The sequence below is a fragment of the Procambarus clarkii genome, chromosome 26 (assembly GCF_040958095.1).
Source record: "Procambarus clarkii isolate CNS0578487 chromosome 26, FALCON_Pclarkii_2.0, whole genome shotgun sequence".
Classification (NCBI taxonomy): Eukaryota; Metazoa; Arthropoda; class Malacostraca; order Decapoda; family Cambaridae; genus Procambarus; species Procambarus clarkii.
Window position 1 is genome coordinate 18,421,406 of NC_091175.1, and position 21,530 is coordinate 18,442,935.

Sequence of the window (21,530 nt, forward strand, 5' to 3'; positions counted from 1 at the left end):
TGATGTATATTCTTGTCAATTTTCTATGTTAATAATAACAAATTTCCAATGTTTAGTCATTATTACATTTTTTTATAACTTTATAATTCAAAAACCTGAGATTTGCAACAAAAAAAAAGTTTTTCCAATGCAGGCGTAGTTGAGAAACCTAATTTGATTGAGAAAAAACATTGTTATTTTTTAATTCAGCATAACATTTAGATTTAGTGCAAAAAACTCTGACAACAGAAAATAAATCTCAAAACGCAGGCCTGTGTTTTTTATTCCCAAATAGACCTAATAAATACCCATCATACTGAACACACAACTGACACTGAACAAATACTCTAAGAAACTACATTTTGACCTCTTGACTACAAACGCAGTTGGATAGGACACGTAAAGCCTCATCCTATTTGCCAGGTACTCTATTTAATTGTAACCAACTGCAAGTATAGACCGAGTAAGCTACTGTGTTTCGTAACACAATCACGCCATGTGGTCGTGTCCAACCACGCCACACACACACACACTTGTACGGTACAATGTGTACCTTGTGTACGGTACAATGCTGATCTCAAGCTTGTAAACATTGGTCCTAAGTCAACTCTTTTTTTGTAGCTTTTTGTTTGCAAGAAAAAAATTCTGTTACACATCCTTATTACAAAAAAAATATATGAAGTGTTTTGGAACCATTAGAAGCTAGTGTTACTTGCTGCTATTCATTCGATAACGTAATAGATACTGTTGATAAAAGCATTTAGTGAGTGTGAAACAATTGGTCACACTAAAATCATGATGTGGGTGGATTATACAACGTTGCAAAGGACTACAAAGAACGATTATGCACTGTCATGATAGTTCAGCCTATCCTCCTGTTTAGATGGTACTTGTAGTAACGATATAGAACATAGTACACATATTGACGTAATGGACAATTAGAATTTGGTACTAACGAATTTGAACAAACTGGAAATTGTTTTCTTATGTTAATAAAATCTAACCTACCGATCCTAGGCCTAATATGGTACATATTTGTGATATACTAGGCCTAGGAGTATTTGTTTGGTTATTAGCTTTATGTGTTCCGGACTATAAAGTGAATAGGCCTAAATTCTACTAATTGTCCAATGCGTCACTATATGTACGATGGTCTACATAGTTACAAACAGTACTATCTTTACAGGAAGGTGAGTTGGATAGTTAGGAAAGGGAGAAAGGATCCTTGAGAGAACATAATCCAACCATAATTAAGATAAAACAGTATATGAGCTCTTCTTGGAAAAAATACATCTTTTGTATATTGCGTTCTGTTCAAGCGATCATTCAACCTATCACCAATGCACAAATCTACTGATGCACTGGATGCATCTTTACCCCCAAGAAACAAGAACACAATTCACTATGACCATTTTAGATATGCATATTAATTTTGATTTTTAGAGAAATGTGTTCATATGTAAAAAAAAGGTATATGTATTTGAGCAAAATGAGTTACTGAGCCAATGACACTGGGGTTATAGCGCTTTGTCGCATTGAAAAAGTGTGGACACCAATGGTCATTAAAGCAAATATATAAAATCCGCTGACGTTATAACAATTGGTGAAATAAACAGGGATAGCAAAATTAAATTAGTCTCATAAAACATTTAAAATATTAAAAATGAATGTTCCATTCGGAAATCTTGATTTCATTATAAATTGGAGCACAAGTCATATGGCAAACATCTTTTTACAAAATTTGTTTTAATTAATATTCAGGACATTTCGAAAACCTCTCGTATTCAAAATCAGATCTAAAAATATAAAGATCAATTTCTTTGATCTTGGGAGGATCAAAGAATTTGATAAACAGATTCACATAAAGTTTCAGAGGGAAACTCAGGGGAAACGCACCTCGGTTTTCGTATGTCCCTGTTTTCAAATTTTTCGGTACTCGAGCTCAGTTTCTTCGAAATATTCGATTCGGTACTCGCTGTGTGCCTCGGTGTTTGGAGTTTGTTTATTCACGTACGGGTCCAGCGCGCCTCAGTTTACCAGCGTCATGCCGAGGTGACGACTGCGGTTGAATTCTTTGTGAAGAATTTCATTGTTTTTGGGCCTTTTTTAGTTTCTGAACATAAAAGTAATCATTATATATCACGCCATGGGTCCCAAGAAAGTCAGTGGTAAAGTTCAACCTAAGACAATATTTGTGATGTCCCGCTACACGTAAGTGTTAAAACGTAGGGAAAAATAAGTGTCTATAGACAGATTCTTAGTAAGACACGCAACCAGTGAGCCACAACCAGGTCCTAGTGGTATGCCTGCAAAACATAAGAGACACAGTACCCCAGAAATGTCATAACTGCCTGATGTTATAATGGAAGGGGTCTCCCCTTCCAAACACTAACACCTCTCCTTCTCCACCCTTCCTCACTGTCTTCCATACGCCAACAAGAGTCCTCCATAAGGTACCTATGAGTAGTTTTCTGTATACAATGTATTTTATATATATATATATATATATATATATATATATATATATATATATATATATATATATATATATATATATATATATAACAGCTGAACCATTGTTATTTAGCTGTAATTCTGCCTGCTTCAGATATATAACGAGTCCATTAGTCTCAAATCCGACCGGCCATTCGTGCATGTGTCCAAGAAACGCATTGTATAAGTGTTTTGAATCTTTGTGGTTATAATTGTAATTTCGAATTAGCTTTTGGTATCAATGTTGATGATTCTCATAGTTTACTTTGATCAGTTTACGTAAGTCTTGTTCTAATTTTACTCTGGGTCTTGTTCTTTATTGTAATTAGTGTCACTTTATATCACTTATCTTACAGTTTACAAACCTGTTCAGTATAAGTTCTTTGGATTGCTGGTTAATTTTTAATATAATATTTGTATTTTTACATCTGATGATGAATAGGAGAGGTTTTCGAAACGTCACGAATTTGAATTCAAACAAAATAAAAATTGTAACAAGATATTTGTCATGTCCCTTATGCTCCTATTTATTATGACATTAATTTATTACAATAAATAATAACAATAATAATAATAATAATAATAATAATAATAATAATAATAATAATAATAATAATAATAATAATAATAATAATAATAGCAATAATAATAATAATATTGTGAAGAAAAATAACAATGGCCAATTAAATTAGCCGTATATAATTGAGGCTCCCGAAACCTTGAATGTATTGGCCTTGTTCCCAAGGTCACCACAACGCAGAACATTATTCAAACCAATAAGGTCAGCCAAAGGTCTTAATATAACTTCTACTGGTATTCTTGTTTCTGTGCGTTTAGGACTAAATCCAGACAGAATTAGGCCCTCATTAGGCTTACACATAATATAGTTATATTATCAACAATGACACAAAATTTGTACAAATAACGAGTTTAAAATTTGATTCCATAATAGGCCATTGAGAACTTTTGGTTAATATGTCAATACAAATAAAAAAATACCAAGCACAAGACTCGAGAAAAGAAATATGGTTCCTGAAATTAAATGGACATTGTTGATTTTATTGCACCATAAAGTAAAAACGTTAAGGATGTGTTCCATTTTCCAAATTCTTGATTAACGCCATTTCTTCCTTATATGTATAAATTACCATTAAATATATATATACAGAGAACAGTACGAGTGTGTTCTAAGATCACCTAGAATGAGCAACTAGTATGGTAGCAGTACAAACATGTTCAGCATTCAAAATATTCTCTTTACTGGACAGGAGAGAGAGTTTATGACATAAGAATTCCCTTGCCTATTGAAGAGAGTTCTCAGTGAGTAATCACCCTGTGGTTTATTTGAATACCGATGAGGCATCAATGCACGATGCCTATATGACTGTGACCTCGGAAGTATTACTCTTGAGGGCACTGAAGCCTCAAGACCCGCAGGCATATTGTTCGGGCACTGATCGTTGATAATCCCTATATTATTATATATGTATACTGGGGGACAGCATGACTTCATATTCTCTTGATTTGATAACAGTCAACGTCAATGACTTCATGTTTGTCTCGCGACTTCTCTTCGTTTTGAATGTAAATATATTTGACTAGTGATTAAGCCCGGTGACAGGGTTTTGTATGCTGTTTATTCAGTGTATGTTCCGAGGAAAGATTAGTGTATGACGCGAGGTCCGTCAGCCTTGCCTCTTGCTATCCTTGCTTCACAGATGTCTGGCAGTTATCTTCACCGCACAAGATACCCTCAAATGCGGGGAGAAACAGGGAAAATATATATTTCAACGAAAACAGAAAGCATTCCATTATAACCCTAAATGTCGAATTCTTTATCCCCCACACCCACCGCATCCCCCACATCCCCCACAGCCCCCACATCCCCCACACCCCCCACAGCCTCCACATCCGCCGCAGGCGCCACACCCGCCACAACCATCTCCCGTGCAGGACCTGAGGAAGGAGTTGTGAGGCGCCGAGTCAGCGTAGTAACCTAAGGCGTGCAGAAGGCTCAGTTTCTCAACGGGGATACGATTGGTCTGGCCTATGACAGGGCGGTCGGGGCGGGGTTGGCAGAGAACGTGAAGCACAGCGGCGCTCAGTGCCAGAGAGATGTTCTCAACCAGCGAAGGGTTGCCCATACCCACCTGCAACATATTAAACCAGTAAGAATATGTTAGGCGTCGCCTCTAGCACCACCTGCAGCAATAAGAATGTATAACACGCGTCGCCTCAAACACCACTACCACCACAAGGCCCAATAAGAATACAAACAGGGCCAGATTCACGAAGCAGTTACGCAAGCACTTACGAACCTGTCCATCTTTTCTCAATCTTTGACGGCTTTGTTTACAATTATTAAACAGTTAATGAGCTCCGAAGCACCAGGAGGCTGTTTATAACAATAACAACAGTTGATTGGCAAGTTTTCATGCTTGTAAACTGTTTAATAAATGTAACCAAAGCCGTCCAAGATTGAGGAAAGATGTACACGTTCGTAAGTACTTGCGTAACTGCTTCGTGAATCTGGCCCCTAGCAGGTCTCACCTCCAGCACACCGCGCTCCATGTCGATAGTGACGCCGCCCAAGCAGAAGGTGTACTCTCGGCGCTCGTAGGGAAGTATCACAGAGCGGTACTGGAACTGTCTCAACTGGTGGATGTGCAGGAGGAGGTGGCCCGGTGACCCAGGTCGTCCGCGGCCCTCTGCGAGTTACGTCACACAAAGTTACCTTCAACCATACGGGCAACGAGGTTTGTTTTATACCAAGTTAGCTTTACTTTAAATAGTTATGTTATGAAGAGATTAGCGTTTGATTTCATTTCGCAATTGGTGTTTTAAATCGACTTTTAGACTTCCAGATCAAACTGGGTTATTTTGAAATTAATTTTGTCTTTTTCCTTCAGCTCTTCCATAGGGTCTAATTCTCAATTTTGTTGTGGTCACTACTATTTACTGGGCTGTGATTGGCTGGTTGTTTTCAGCGAAGAATTTGACCCTAATTGGTGATTAAAGAGGATTTGATAGATAGAAGAATTCATTGCTCAAACCAATGGGCGGTTGTAGTTTTATACTGCAAGAGGAATTAATTTAATTTAAGATTTACGAAGAATATATAAATTTTGTTTACTAGACAGTTTTAACGTTCACAATGAATTAATGTAGAATAATATTGGGTTATTAAACAAGTTGAATAAACAAAGGCTAAATGAAATGGAAAAACAAAACATATTTTACACAACTAAAATATTTTGGAAAATATGAAAGGTTTTGCAAATTTAAAATTTCCACTAAAAATCTCCATACGAAGAAGCAAATCCACTTTACGACGAATAAAAATAATTATTGTGTGTAATAATTATAACTTTAAAAAAATTAAATTGGTTATGCTTATTTTAGGTAATTTTGATGTAAAAATTACATTTTTAAATTGAGTGGAGAATATTTATTAGAATTTTTTAAATGATTTAAGAACTAATATTATTAACAGTATTTTACTTTTTTTCCTTAAACTGTACTTACGGTATTGTAGGCTACATGACCTGCGGCTATCGTAGAGTACATGACCTGAGACTATCGTAGGCTACATGACCTGAGGGTATCGTAGACTACATGACCTGAGGCTATCGTAGACTACAAAACCTGAGGCTATCGTACGCTACATGACCTGAGGCTATCGTAGGCTACATAACCTGAGGCTATCGTAGGCTACTTGACCTGAGGCTATCGTAGGCTACATGACCTGAGGCTATCGTAGGCTACATGACCTGAGGCTATCGTAGGCTACTTTACCTGAGGCTATCGTAGGCTACTTGACCTGAGGCTATCGTAGGCTGCATGACCTGAGGCTATCGTAGGCTACTTGACCTGAGGTTATCGTAGGCTACATGATCTGAGGTTATCGTAGACTACATGACCTGAGGCTATCGTAGACTACATGACCTGAGGCTATCGTAGACTACATGACCTGAGGCTATCGTAGGCTACATGACCTGAGGCTATCGTAGGCTACATAACCTGAGGCTATCGTAGACTACATGACCTGAGGCTATCGAAGGCTACATGACCTGAGGCTATCGTAGGCTACTTGACCTGAGGCTATCGTAGGCTACATGACCTGAGACTATCGTAGGCTACATGACCTGAGGCTATCGTAGACTACATGACCTGAGGCTATCGTAGATTACATGACCCTAAGGCTATCGTAGGCTACATGACCTGAGGCTATCGTAGACTACATAACCTGAGGCTATAGTAGGATACATGAACTGAGGCTATCGTAGGCTACTTGACCTGAGGCTATCGTAGGCTACATGACCTGAGGCTATCGTACAATACTTGACCTGAGGCTATCGTAGGCTACATGACCTGAGGCTATCGTAGACTACATGACCTGAGGTTATCGTAGGCTACATGACTTGAGGCTATCGTAGACTACATAACCTGAGGATATCGTAGGCTACTTCTTAAGAGCTAGTCTGCTAGAGTGAACAACCGGCCACCGCACAGCGTGACACATACCAATTAACAAGTGGTTTGCTACTCTAGCCTATTAGGTAGGAAAGCCAAGCTCTTCTAAACATCCTAATCAACATCTCTGGATACATCTTAATATCTGTCAACAGCCACAGAGTTCCTTGTAGACATCTTTCATAAAACAGGAAGATTTGTCCGTATCTACAGACACGATCAAAAACTTTTTTAACGTAAAGAAATAAATCAACGTAAATTTGATGATCTAATGAAGGTCTCGGAGGAACCGGAACGTCATCACTTTCATTTCATATATATTGGTTTTGTTATTAATTTGTAAACAATTACTTGTGCTACTTGATGGTCTGAAGGCTTTTGACAGCATATGAAGACATTTAATATAGCATGTAAACAGCAGGAAATGTTGGAAACATCAGTCAGCGTATATAGAAATCATGTTAACCAATTTAATTACTTAAATTAGGGGCTATTCATGCCCTTACCACCACCTGGGTGACTTAATTGTTATCAATCAATCCATGAATATTTTTTTTATTTGATCTGTCAGCACATTTGAACATAACTGACGTGCTAACATGAGTTCAATACGTGGACATCAGTGAGCCTCTGTGACTACATGTTAAACATTTGACCCTGTCTATCAACAGCTCAAGCACAGTCAACATTCATGCTAGCATATTACTGAGACTGCTCTAAGATGTTACCAAAACAGAGAGCCAACTAAGACACATGACCCGTTACCGTCCAGTCTTTGGTGTTAGTAAAGGGGTGGGGGGAAGTAGAGGCTGGAGAACTAGACACTAACGCTGTTGTCACTTAGTTTGGTCCTGCCACAAGTATTCTTCACAAGAATCTACTCAAACTCGTCAATATCTCATAAAGATGTCTCCACCTGCAGATGGTCCCAGGGGGTTACATAAAGATTTTTTTTGGGGGGGGGGGGGGACTTTAGGGACTTGTGTTCGGACTTAAGGTCTCTCAAACTCGGGAGGGTTATATGGAAACCAGCAAACAGTTTACTGACCACACAGTTGGTATACCTTCCTCCTAAAAGTTCAATTCAAGACTAAAGGTCATCTGACTATATAGTATATGCACCGAGAAGTAGTGCATATCGTTTTATGAATATAGTCATCATATACGAAATGAGTATAACCTTCTTAATTCGTTATATGCTCATAAACAAATATATACATTGATGCTTAAATATCACAAATTATTATCATAAAAGTGATATATATACATGTATGCAAGATTTACACATGCATTTTAAGCATTCATGTATGGATTTAGGCATGCATGAATAGACATTACGAAATTTAGTGTCTTCTACATAATAATATGATCAAAGCTTTTATAAACTAACCAAATTATCTCCTTGAAATAGTACTCTGTATTATCACATTTTGACGTTTGCGGAAGTTATTGAAGGTGATGTGGTACTGGTACCTCCCGAGTTGGGACGTGGCTGGGATGGGACCTCTCAGTATAGGAGATGGCTGGGATGGGACATGGGACATGAGTGGGATGAGATTTCCTGTGGTGGGATATGTTAATTAAGGATAGGACCTCATACGTAGGACGTGGCTGGGATGGGACCTTCCGAGGTTGGATATGACTGGGACGGGACCTCCCAAGGTGGGACATGGCTGAGATGGGACCTCCCGAGGTGGGACATGGCTGGGCTGGTGTCAAACCTTGCTAACTCTGGTCAGAGGAGAGCGAGCGCTGCGCAGTATGGCTAAGTTGCCCCCTCACCGCTCTCTCACTTACATCCAATTGGGGTGACTCTGTTAAACCTGATAATTGAAATTTTGTGGCAGGGACTTCTTAATACTGCCTGGTTATTCCATGGTTTCTGTGGCAACCAAATTTCAATTAATTTTTTTTGAATATGGAGGAAAATGCTATCTTCTTCATGCATTTTTTTCTCCTTAATGTTGTCTGTAAGTTCAATACGGACTCGATTAATTCTGGATGTAGGCCGGATATAGGCCTACTGGAGAACAAAAGAAGATAGTTAATATGAGCTAATATGAGTGGAGTATATATATATATATAAAATATATATAATATATAAAATATATATAATATATAAATATATATATATATATATATATATATAATATATAATATATATATAATATATAATATAAATATAATATATATATATATATTATATATATATATTATATATATATATATATATATATATATATATATATATATATATATATATATATATATATATATATATATATATATATATATATATATATATATATATATATATATATATATATATATATATATATATATATATATATATATATATATAATCAACCCGTCCTCTCGAATATCATTTTGACGTATAAAAAAACTGCTGTACTAAAAATCATAGCTGCTCGCAAAATTGACGTGATCCCGTTTTCTATGCGTGGATTCCCTAGTTAGGTTAGGTTCGGGGGAATTTAGTACATCAGTTTAGTGACGTTGGGAACGCTCGAGAAGACGGGTTATGGTTATTAAAATTTACTTAAAGCGCTAAGACATGGGCGTAATTGGGTGATAATGGTCAGTAAAATTAATTATCTAGGTTGTGTAGGCCTATATAGTGCTTATCTAACCGAGTTAAGGAAAAAGACATAAAATAGTTAATGAAAAGTTTAGCCCCAAGTGGCAAAAAAGAAAAAAATAAATATAAAAATTGTCCACTGAAAGTTTAATTGTGGAAAAAGTTATTGATTATTTTTATATTAATATAATTTTATATAACGTTACTTACGGTAATAATTTAAATGCGAGCGTTAATTATTTCTAATATGTTTTTATTGCGATATATCGTTCAGGATAAATGCTATACTGAGGAAGTTTCATCACAAGATAGAATGATCCATATTTTTATTTTAGAATTACCAGTTAATAAATTCAGTAATTATGTTCTAATGCTAGAATATATCATAGAACTTTCTTGAATAAAATTGCAGTATTTATTATTTTACAAGATTCCTTATTTAATCCTCAAGTTTTTAATCTAATTAGAATTAATACATTTTTATTTAATATGTTAATACAAACTTTCTCAATGAATGTGAATCAATAATATGAACTGTTTAAGTATCGTTTTATAGTTGGTAATAGTTTAATACAATGCCTTGTGGTAGAGGTTTAATAATAGATGGGGTTGATAGTGATGGGGAGTGATTATAATGGAATACGCCGGTGAATGGGTCTGATATTAGTGGGTTATAATAGTTAAGGAGCCTGACAGTGACAGGGAGGTCTGGCAGATGGTAGGGTTGTAGTGATTAGTGATGGGATTAATATTGCCTCCATTACAATTGTATCTACGAGGACGCCTTGTCCAGGTCCCAATCCGGGGGCGCTGGCGACGGAGGGGGGACTGCTCTAGGCAGGACACCTCTGACGACTTAACAAGGTTTGACTGTACACTTTGTCTGACGCACCAGGCCGGGATGCAGGTTCTACTCCACTACTAGACTCGTTGGCGAGGCTACCTCCTCCTCCTCCTCCTCCTGCTCCGCCTCCTCCCGCTACGCCTACTACGCCCGTAGAGGTGTCGCCTGTCACTAGAGTAGCCTGCGAACCATTCATATTACGGGTTGAGGAAGCCCCACCATTCGCTCGTGCTGTGTCTAAGTTCAGTTGACTCCGGGATCCAGACGATGTCACTGAAAGATCAATAATTATATTAGAGGCGCGATAGCAGCGTGAAATGGTGATTGTGAAATGGATGAACAGAACTACGGGAACTACGGGACGAACGGAGCAATGATACAATGAGCGGATGATATTGTGGTGCAATGGTACGAATGGAATGATGATCCAAGAGTGCGACTGGAAATACACAACGGTGCAAATGGTGGAGTGGTACAGAGGAAAGAGTGCACAGTTGTACAGCGATGCGAATGGTGGAGGTGTTTGACGTAGCCAATGGTGGAGAGATACAAAGTTACGAATAGTGTTGAGGGAAGATTGTTATCGCGGTCGTTCCTGTTGTGGTAGCAAGGTGTTATTGGTCTAGTAGTGTTGCTAAATGGTTCAACAGTGAGGGGAACATTGTTCTTAGTGACGGAGAAATTGTGTTATCCATAGAGTAGTGATGTTATCGATGGATAAGTACTGTTAACTTGTGGAATAGGCCTTGGGGTGGACGGTAGAGCGACGGTCTCGCTTCATGCAGGTCGGCGTTCAATCCCCAACAGTCCACAAGTGGTTGGGCACCATTCCTTTACCCCATTCCACCCCAAATCCTTATCCTGACCCCTTCAAAGTGCTATATAGTCGTAATATAGCGATAATTCCCTCCCTCTTGTGGAACAGATAAGTGCTACAGCTGACACAAGAGTGTGAAGAAATGAGTTCAAATGTAAACACATGAATTTACCTGAGGGCCACCATCTCTCTAATGTCCTCGATAGAGACAGGAAGCCGGCGGCTTGCCACATCTATGAATGCATGTCTACTCACCTAGTTAAATTTGCGGGTGAATGAGCCACGACTCTTGAGTCCCGCCTCTCATCTCGTAATCGACTGGCGTATAGATTACAGAGCCCATTGGGCTCGGTCATATCCCCATTTAAAGCTGTGTGTGGAGTCTGCATCCACTGCTTCATGTCGTAGTGTATTGTTCACTGCTTTGATCCGTTAAAATGTCTCCCCTAATGCCTTTATTTGTTTGGGTGCTTAGTTCCCATCTATGATCCATTGTTAATGTACCACCCCTTGCTGAATGATCAGTGGGGACTCGTGTGAGTGTATATGCGGACTCGTGTGAGTGTATATGCGGACTCGTGTGAGTGTATATGGGGACTCGTGTGAGTGTATATGCGGACTCGTGTGAGTGTATATGGGGACATATATATATATATATATAGAAGAGTCAGCTGTTAATACTAGAGTTTATCAAACAATACAGAGGCAGCGGGTATGAATAACACTGGACGTAAACAAAGCCACACTACAAACACTTCACGCAAAATCTGAAAGAGAAAATGGACCACAACTCTGTGAATGGACTACTATGTCATCATCAGCTGATGGTGACACGTGACAATGTTATTCTTTATTTTTGGAGATATGCAACGTTAAATTACCTTAACTTACTTATTACATCAATAATTAGAACTGTAGGGAATACTTTACACACAAAAAAAAACTAATTTACTAGCAAATAACAAATTTATATACTTGCTAGCTTAAGTGTGCGCAGCTCAATATGTAGCTATCTCTAAACTAGTAAATATCTAAATCAACTTAAATAAGTTTGTGGTAAACAAATGATGTTGCACAACAAATGATGTTGTACAACAAATGATGTTGCACAACAAACATTACAACTAAACCAACACCAACATAATATGACTTTAACATTCGGTGTTGTGAGAGTTACAACCATTACACAGGGCAAGATACAGGTCAAAATACAGTTTAAAAGAGTCCCACCCGCCGGAACGCCATTACAGAGACCAGCCCACTCAGCCGTCACGAGGCCCCAGTCGCCTTCGTGGGTCTTGATCACCATCCCACGCTCTCCTCGACGTGGGTTCAGGGATATCGTCCTGAAGTTGTGGCCTCCCTGAAACATAGAGAGGTTATGGTTATCCTCCTGAAGCTGTGGCGTCCCTGAAACATAGAGAGATTATGGTTATCCTCCTGAAGCTGTGGCCTCCCTGAAACATAGAGAGGTTATGGTTATCCTCCTGAAGCTGTGGCCTCCCTGAAACATAGAGAGATTATGGTTATCCTCCTGAAGCTGTGGCGTCCCTGAAACATAGAGAGATTACGGTTGTCCTCCTGAAGCTGTGGCGTCCCTGAAACATAGAGAGATTATAGTTATCCTCCTGAAGCTGTGGCCTCCCTGAAACATAGAGAGGTTATGGTTATCCTCCTGAAGCTGTGGCGTCCCTGAAACATAGAGAGATTATGGTTATCCTCCTGAAGCTGTGGCGTCCCTGAAACATAGAGAGGTTATGGTTATCCTCCTGAAGCTGTGGCGTCCCTGAAACATAGAGAGATTATGGTTATCCTCCTGAAGCTGTGGCCTCCCTGAAACATAGAGAGGTTATGGTTATCCTCCTGAAGCTGTGGCGTCCCTGAAACATAGAGAGATTATGGTTATCCTCCTGAAGCTGTGGCCTCCCTGAAACATAGAGAGATTATGGTTATCCTCCTGAAGCTGTGGCGTCCCTGAAACGTAAATTGATATTATTCTTAAAAGGAGCGATCACTTTTTTCCCCACTTAGTTTTTTACACATCACCAATTTTGCTCGAAACGCATTGCGTAATAGTGGCTTTAGGCATTGTATGTACTAGCTCTATCTATATATCAATCCATTAATGTAACATCACTTGTATGTATGTACCTTACCTGAATAATCATATATAATATGTATTTAGATAAACTTTAAAATATTCAATTCGTGTTACACATGAACTGATCTTAACAAGCACATTGCCAATTATTATTATCAGTTACTATCTATTGCATAATTTCATTATTTACCCAACATTATAAATATTTATATATATAATTACGTTTTAACAATGTATAATTCTTTCACTGACGTATCATTAAATCTACAGTCTATTGTCGTTCCTGGGGAACCATTACCACCCATTAAAGCAAGGTCCATTGCTATTTTGATATTAAGATAACCAATTTAAATTATTCTACAAGCTCTAGGCATCAAACCTATATAATTTTCTAAGCTGCTTTGGAGAAATTTTTTTGTCACCCCGCACTTGTGTCAACAAACGGTGTATATGTAGTAGGAATCATTGTCTTTACTCTCTACCTTGAGCAAGTCATTGTCCAATTCTACACTTTAGTCATAAACCCGTGCATTGCGCAGCTGTTTGAAAGTATTACATCCAAGTGCACCTAGGCTTGCAATAGTTAATGAAACGGAAAACAAACCTTGGTAGTGATTGGAACAGTTTGAGGGTTAATTAGAATACTCCTCCCTCTTGACATTTTCTTTCACTCCCGTTTTCTTTATTGTCATTTACATTTATCGTGGGAGTCCTATACATCACACTTTTCTTCTTTAAAATTTGTCACCATATCCAACCCAGGTCACGGAGATCTACTGTCTATATCCAACTTCCTCTGTTCTTGAGCTATCTATTCCTATCACATTTTACAGCACTATACATACCTTTGTTTTCCGGAGATTGGATAAGCATGTGCCCTCAAATCTGAGGCTACTGATGTCATCAAGGTGAAATTATTTTAGGGAAGCTGTGTCCCCAGCCTAGCTGTGCTTGGGATGTGAGGTTTATTGTACCACATAGTAAAGGAGGAAGTCACTTAAGGTAATGTAAGAGTCAATTTCCAGAATCAAAACAACCACATTTGATGTATAAATATATATTAGCTTGTGACTAACAACGGAATTTTAACCAACTTTCTATGTCATTCTAATATGCTTCGGTCCCGACCTTCAGTATGTAGATGCACAAGGCATCTACATAACTATGCTGCTTGGGTCCCGACCTTCAGTATGGGCACAAGGCATCTACATAACTATGCTGCTTGGGTCCCGACCTTCAGCATGGGCACAAGGCATCTACATAACTATGCTGCTTGGGTCCCGACCTTCAGTATGTAGATGCACAAGGCATCTACATAACTATGCTGCTTGGGTCCCGACCTTCAGCATGGGCACAAGGCATCTACATAACTATGCTGCTTGGGTCCCGACCTTCAGCATGGGCACAAGGCATCTACATAACTATGCTGCTTGGGTCCCGACCTTCAGCATGGGCACAAGGCATCTACATAACTATGCTGCTTGGGTCCCGACCTTCAGCATGGGCACAAGGCATCTACATAACTATGCTGCTTGGGTCCCGACCTTCAGCATGGGCACAAGGCATCTACATAACTATGCTGCTTGGGTCCCGACCTTCAGCATGGGCACAAGGCATCTACATAACTATGCTGCTTGGGTCCCGACCTTCAGCATGGGCACAAGGCATCTACATAACTATGCTGCTTGGGTCCCGACATTCAGCATGGGCACAAGGCATCTATATAACTATGCTGCTTGGGTCCCGACCTTCAGCATGGGCACAAGGCATCTACATAACTATGCTGCTTGGGTCCAGAGCACGAACACAACACCTCTAAAGTATGTATAAATTGGCTGCCTGTCCCCCGACACAATGAATTAGGAATTGTAATTAACTCTAATTAGTCCATCAAGCAAGTGAAGACGTAGGTGCTAACAAACAGGCGGTCACTGTCCAACTACTTGCGCCATCGGGAATCGAACACCGATTCAGCAAGAAGCGAGGCTTGTCACTCTAACGACCATTACCAGGATTCATTAAGCATTTACAGAACCAGATACGAAACCTGTACATCTTTTCTCTATCACGGCGTCAGCATTAATATTAATAAAGAGTTTTTGAGCTGCGAAGCGCTTCGAGGTTGTTAATAACAATAACACCCTTTGGGTTAAAAAGTTTCGAAACTTGTAAACTGTTTAATATGTGCAAGCAAAGCCACCAAGATTAAGGAAAGATGTAGAGGATTCGTAAGTTTTTCTGTAAATGCTTAATGAATCCTAGGCCCACATTCAGGAAGCAGTTACGCAAGCACTTACGAACCTGTCCATCTTTTCTTATTCTTTGGCGGCTTTGTTTACAATTATTAAACAGTTAATGAGCTCCGAAGCACCAGGAAGCTGTTTATAACAATAACAACAGTTGCTTGGGAAGTTTTCATGCTTGTAAACTGTTTAATAAATGTAACCAAAGCCGTCAAAGATTGAGGAAAGATGTACACGTTCGTAAGTGCTTGCGTAACTGCTTCCTGAATCTGGGCCCTGGGGCCCAGTCCACGTGAACGTGGGATGGCAAGACTCACCTCGTTAGTGTAGGCGAGGTCCTGTGGTGTAGGGATGGTGGTGTTGTCGACAGTGTGCGCCACGGCCACCAGATGGCGTCCATTCGCACTCTCAGCGTAAAGGTGGACCGCTGAGTGCAGAAGTGTCCTCGAGTGGTAGACCTCGACCTCCAGCACCTGCGGCCGGTGGGGCCACGTTTCGTTCACTACCCTGTCGAGGAACAGCTCGCTTAATAAGACGATGGTAGACCAACTGTCGGAAAAACCGACATCATTTACTCTCAATACAATATCCAGTTAATATTGCTGCTGTTTATACTTACAAATTAACCCTAGAAAGTAGCTTGAATCATTCATAGAAAACGAGGCTCCAGTGGAAACTTCCTTAGGAGAAAACGAGGAATCATTGCCATGTAGCCATTAAATTCACCAGTTAATAATATTGGGAATTCTTCTTAAAACATCAGTCTCTGGACTGTAAACATCATGAAAACATTTCCCTAGAACCAAATTAATTATCAGTACTAAATAGATTAAATATAAACCCTCTTTCCACTTGATAAAACGCATGTGGGAGGAGACGTCTGATGCGGGAGTGGGAGAGGAGAGAAGCCATTTTAACCCTTGACAGTTTATAGACGTGTCGTGTTGTCGTCCCGAGTACTTGTGTATAACGAGTTATTGTCGAGGAATTAGACAGCACAAATCGACACCGTCGAACCAGGAGAGCCATCATATCCGGTACAGTATACTAAATGATCTGTAGAGTTGTTATTTCATTGAGTAATTTACTGCTATGGTTATGCCGTAAATAATCAACACCAGGATGGGCAATATTCTCATCTCTTTACTTCAGAACATTATAATATACCTGTTAACAGAATTATTTACGTGCAGCAAATATTACTGTGCAATCTCGTGGGCAGGTGAAGTGAGAAGTGAAGTTATTAATGTGGCATCACTCCAAGACTGTAGACCAGTGACTGACTGACTGGCTCATTACCCACTTACTCCACGTGACTGACTGACTGGCTCATTACCCACTTACTCCACGTGGCTGACTGACTGGCTCATTACCCACTTACTCCACGTGACTGACTGACTGGCTCATTACCCACTTACTCCACGTGACTGACTGACTGGCTCATTACCCACTTACTCCACGTGACTGACTGACTGGCTCATTACCCACTTACTCCACGTGACTGACTGACTGGCTCATTACCCACTTACTCCACGTGGCTAACTGACTGGCTCATTACCCACTTACTCCACGTGACTGACTGACTGGCTCATTACCCACTTACTCCACGTGACTGACTGACTGGCTCATTACCCACTTACTCTACGTGGCTAACTGACTGGCTCATTACCCACTTACTCCACGTGACTGACTGACTGGCTCATTACCCACTTACTCCACGTGACTGACTGACTGGCTCATTACCCACTTACTCCACGTGGCTAACTGACTGGCTCATTACCCACTTACTCCACGTGACTGACTGACTGGCTCATTACCCACTTACTCCACGTGACTGACTGACTGGCTCATTACCCACTTACTCCACGTGGCTAACTGACTGGCTCATTACCCACTTACTCCACGTGACTGACTGACTGGCTCATTACCCACTTACTCCACGTGACTGACTGACTGGCTCATTACCCACTTACTCTACGTGGCTAACTGACTGGCTCATTACCCACTTACTCCACGTGACTGACTGACTGGCTCATTACCCACTTACTCCACGTGACTGACTGACTGGCTCATTACCCACTTACTCCACGTGACTAACTGACTGGCTCATTACCCACTTACTCCACGTGACTGACTGACTGGCTCATTACCCACTTACTCCACGTGACTGACTGACTGGCTCATTACCCACTTACTCCACGTGGCTAACTGACTGGCTCATTACCCACTTACTCCACGTGACTGACTGACTGGCTCATTACCCACTTACTCCACGTGACTGACTGACTGGCTCATTACCCACTTACTCCACGTGGCTAACTGACTGGCTCATTACCCACTTACTCCACACCATTAATGCTGAAGTCTCCTTATCAGATAAGGCTTCCATATGTATTTACTAACACATGTAGTCTTAACACCTAGTAGCATTGTAGTGAATGTCTTTCAATTGATAATTTCGATTGATAGACTATATATATAAATAATAACCCCCACGAATGTGTAGGAAACAATTTGTGGGAATTTAAATCATACAATCCACTTTAAATATCATACAGTCCACTATCGAAATAAATTAACGTAAGAAATAAATAACTATATAAATATATATAAATATAAATTGTAAATAAGTAAATAAATCCCAGATCGTACAATCACCGAGGCTCATTTACATACAGTAAAAAAAAAAAATAGAGTATTTAACCTATCAACTAATTGCTAATAAGTTAAATAATCAATCTTGAAACATTACAAAAGACTAGAAAATAGAAAATCACATAACTCTTCATAAGAAAATGGAAATTGTCATTAGAAATAACATTGGAAGACAAAGTATACGTAATGGGAAAGAAAACGAAGAGCGCCGGGTGATGTAGTTTTATCTCCTCCTTAGGGAGGATATACGCTCATGGGAATGGATTAAGAAAGAACATAATTCGTGTTATTATCTACTCTCTATCCTTGGTTAGTTTAGGTTAAGGTTTATTTAGGTTAAGGGTACTTTAGGTTAAGGTTAGGTTTGGTTTGGTTAGGCTTCATTACATTTATTTATGTTAATATGGTGTATTATTGACGATACTGTGAAATATGGAATTGAAAACTATTTGAGCGCACGCGAGAATTTCATTTACAGAAAACCAAATTCTTCAAAGAAAACGTTTCCAGCATAAACTTATTGTATTTTAAACCAACAATTTATAATCAAATAAAGTTATAACTTGGGACTAATCCCTCTTTAAGAAAAATGTTCACTTGCCAGTTTATATGCAGACTATTACTGGAACTGTTTATATACTTTCAAACCATCACAAATATCTAGATAACTATTCAGGTCATTTGATGAGGTGGGGGGGGGGGGTATTTCTCATGGTATTGGATTTCTGAGCCATCACACAGACACTGCAGTAGTGTGACCTGGGGTCAACTACTGTAGGTCAACACTGGCTGTTTACAGTCCGTTCTCTTAATTCTCATTGTGTATATTATGGTAACCAATGTTAAAAATATGACCTTATATGTCGTAGTGGCTCACAAACATCAAGGTATTTTGTTCCACATGGTGCACATTATATCTATATCTATATATATATATATATATATATATATATATATATATATATATATATATATATATATATATGTCGTACCTAGTAGCCAGAACGCACTTCTCAGCCTACTATGCAAGGCCCGATTTGCCTAATAAGCCAAGTTTTCATGAATTAATATATTTTCTCAAATTTTTTTCTTATGAAATGATAAAGCTACCCATTTCATTATGAATGAGGTCAATTTTTTTTATTCGAGCTAAAATTAACGTAGATATATGACCGAACCTAACCAACCCTACCTAACCTAACCTAACCTATCTTAATAGGTTAGGTTAGGTTAGGTGGCCGAAAAAGTTAGGTTAGGTTAGGTTAGGTAGGTTAGGTAGTCAAAAAACAACTATTTCATGAAAACTTGGCTTATTAGGCAAATCGGGCCTTGCATAGTAGGGTGAGAAGTGCGTTCTGGCTACTAGGTACGACATATATATATATATATATATATATATATATATATATATATATATATATATATATATATATATATCCTCAGTTAAGTGGTTGAGGCAGCTGCATGAATTAGAGTAATAACAGAGCGAGAAAGTAAAAAGTTCCTCAGTTGAACATGTATTGTAGTAATGTATAAACAATTAACATTACGCTAAGTCGATGTGGCAAAGGCGTGTGTGCTATTAAGGGCGAAATTGGCGGCTGAAGCTGCCGGTGATCACGAAACGACTGGTTTCGTAAAACTTTAATTACCCCCTTTTGAAGTAATGGGGCTTGTTCCGTGTCGCTGCTGCTGTTACAGGCAGTTTCATTTATTTAAGCACTGTTACTAATTCCTGGATATCCTGCACGATCAAACTAAAAATCGTTGTTCCGCTTGAATTGCTGTTGGTGTTGTTAAACCGAGAGCCATGATTCAGTACGCAATTTACCATTTGCGAAACCTGTACATCTTAATTACGGCTGCTTTTGTTTACATTTAATAAACAGTTTACGAGCTTGAAAAGCTTCGCAATTCGAGGTTATATTGAAATGTTTATTCAATGTTAACTAAGCCGTAATGATTGAGGAAAGATGTACATGTTTCGTAAGTGATTGCGGAAAGGCTTTAATGAAGGAGCCAGAGAAGGAGAACACTAACTGCGTAAGAGAACGAGAACACGAAGCAGACACTATATAACCCCCAAAATCAATAGCCAAATCAACATAGCAAAAATAACATCGTCAGCATATGAGAAACTGGAACATAAAAGAGGACTTTCGAACTCTGAAGCCAGCGAGAAATTGCTTCAGAGTACACGTCCTCGGAGCGGAACTTTCACGTGCATAAAAACATAACAAAACAATCAAAGTTCTAGAGATAACAATGATGATGGCTCCTCAGATGCAAGGGCGCAGAGGGACAGAGCCAGAAGCGACCTTAACCAACATAGAAAGAGCCAATAGGGACAGAGCCATATGGGATAGAGCTAATAGAGCTAATAAAGACAGAGTCAGCTAGAATCTACTCAGCAGGAATCCATCCAGTAGGCATAGGATGAGACAGGAGGGGTGGGGGACTGGTTGAGACAGGAGGCGTGGGGACTGGTTGAGACAGGAGGGGTGGGGTACTGGTTGAGACAGGAGGCGTGGGGGACTGGTTGAGACAGGAGGCGTGGGGGACTGGTTGAGACAGGAGGCGTGGGGGACTGGTTGAGACAGGAGGCGTGGGGGACTGGTTGAGACAGGAGGCATGGGGACTGGTTGAGACAGGAGGCGTGGGGGACTGGTTGAGACAGGAGTCGTGGGGGACTGGTTGAGACAGGAGTCGTGGGGGACTGGTTGAGACAGGAGGCGTGGGGGACTGGTTGAGACAGGAGGCGTGGAGGACTGGTTGAGACAGGAGGCGTGGGGGACTGGTTGAGACAGGAGGCGAGGGGACTGGTTGAGACAGGAGGCGTGGAGGACTGGTTGAGACAGGAGGCGTGGAGGACTGGTTGAGACAGGAGGCGTGGGGGACTGGTTGTGACAGGAAGCGTGATGACTGGTTGAGACAGGAGGCGTGGAGGACTGGTTGAGACAGGAGGCGTGGGGGACTGGTTGAGACAGGAGGCGTGGAGGACTGGTTGAGACAGGAGGCGTGGGGACTGGTTGAGACAGGAGGCGTGGAGGATTGGTTGAGACAGGAGGCGTGGGGGACTGGTTGAGACAGGAGGCGTGGAGGACTGGTTGAGACAGGAGGCGTGGGGACTGGTTGAGACAGGAGGCGTGGAGGACTGGTTGAGACAGGAGGCGTGGGGGACTGGTTGAGACAGGAGGCGTGGGGGACTGGTTGTGACAGGAAGCGTGATGACTGGTTGAGACAGGAGGCGTGGGGGACTGGTTGTGACAGGAAGCGTGATGACTGGTTGAGACAGGAGGCGTGGAGGACTGGTTGAGACAGGAGGC

At 40.1% G+C, this 21,530-nt stretch overlaps 1 protein-coding gene across 1 annotated transcript in view; it reads right to left on the minus strand.

Annotated features, from left to right (window-relative positions):
* Positions 1-2,516: 2,516 nt before the first annotated feature.
* Positions 2,517-21,530, minus strand: part of Mst87F (Male-specific RNA 87F) — a 114,186-nt gene continuing 95,172 nt past the window's right edge. Inside the window, exons 10-14 of the mRNA XM_069331939.1 lie at positions 15,867-16,056; positions 12,436-12,568; positions 10,437-10,661; positions 5,023-5,180; positions 2,517-4,622 (exon numbers count right to left, since the gene is read on the minus strand). Coding sequence (XP_069188040.1) covers positions 4,308-4,622; positions 5,023-5,180; positions 10,437-10,661; positions 12,436-12,568; positions 15,867-16,056 — 1,021 coding nt within the window. The 3' untranslated portion in view covers positions 2,517-4,307. The remainder of the gene's footprint in view (positions 4,623-5,022; positions 5,181-10,436; positions 10,662-12,435; positions 12,569-15,866; positions 16,057-21,530) is intronic.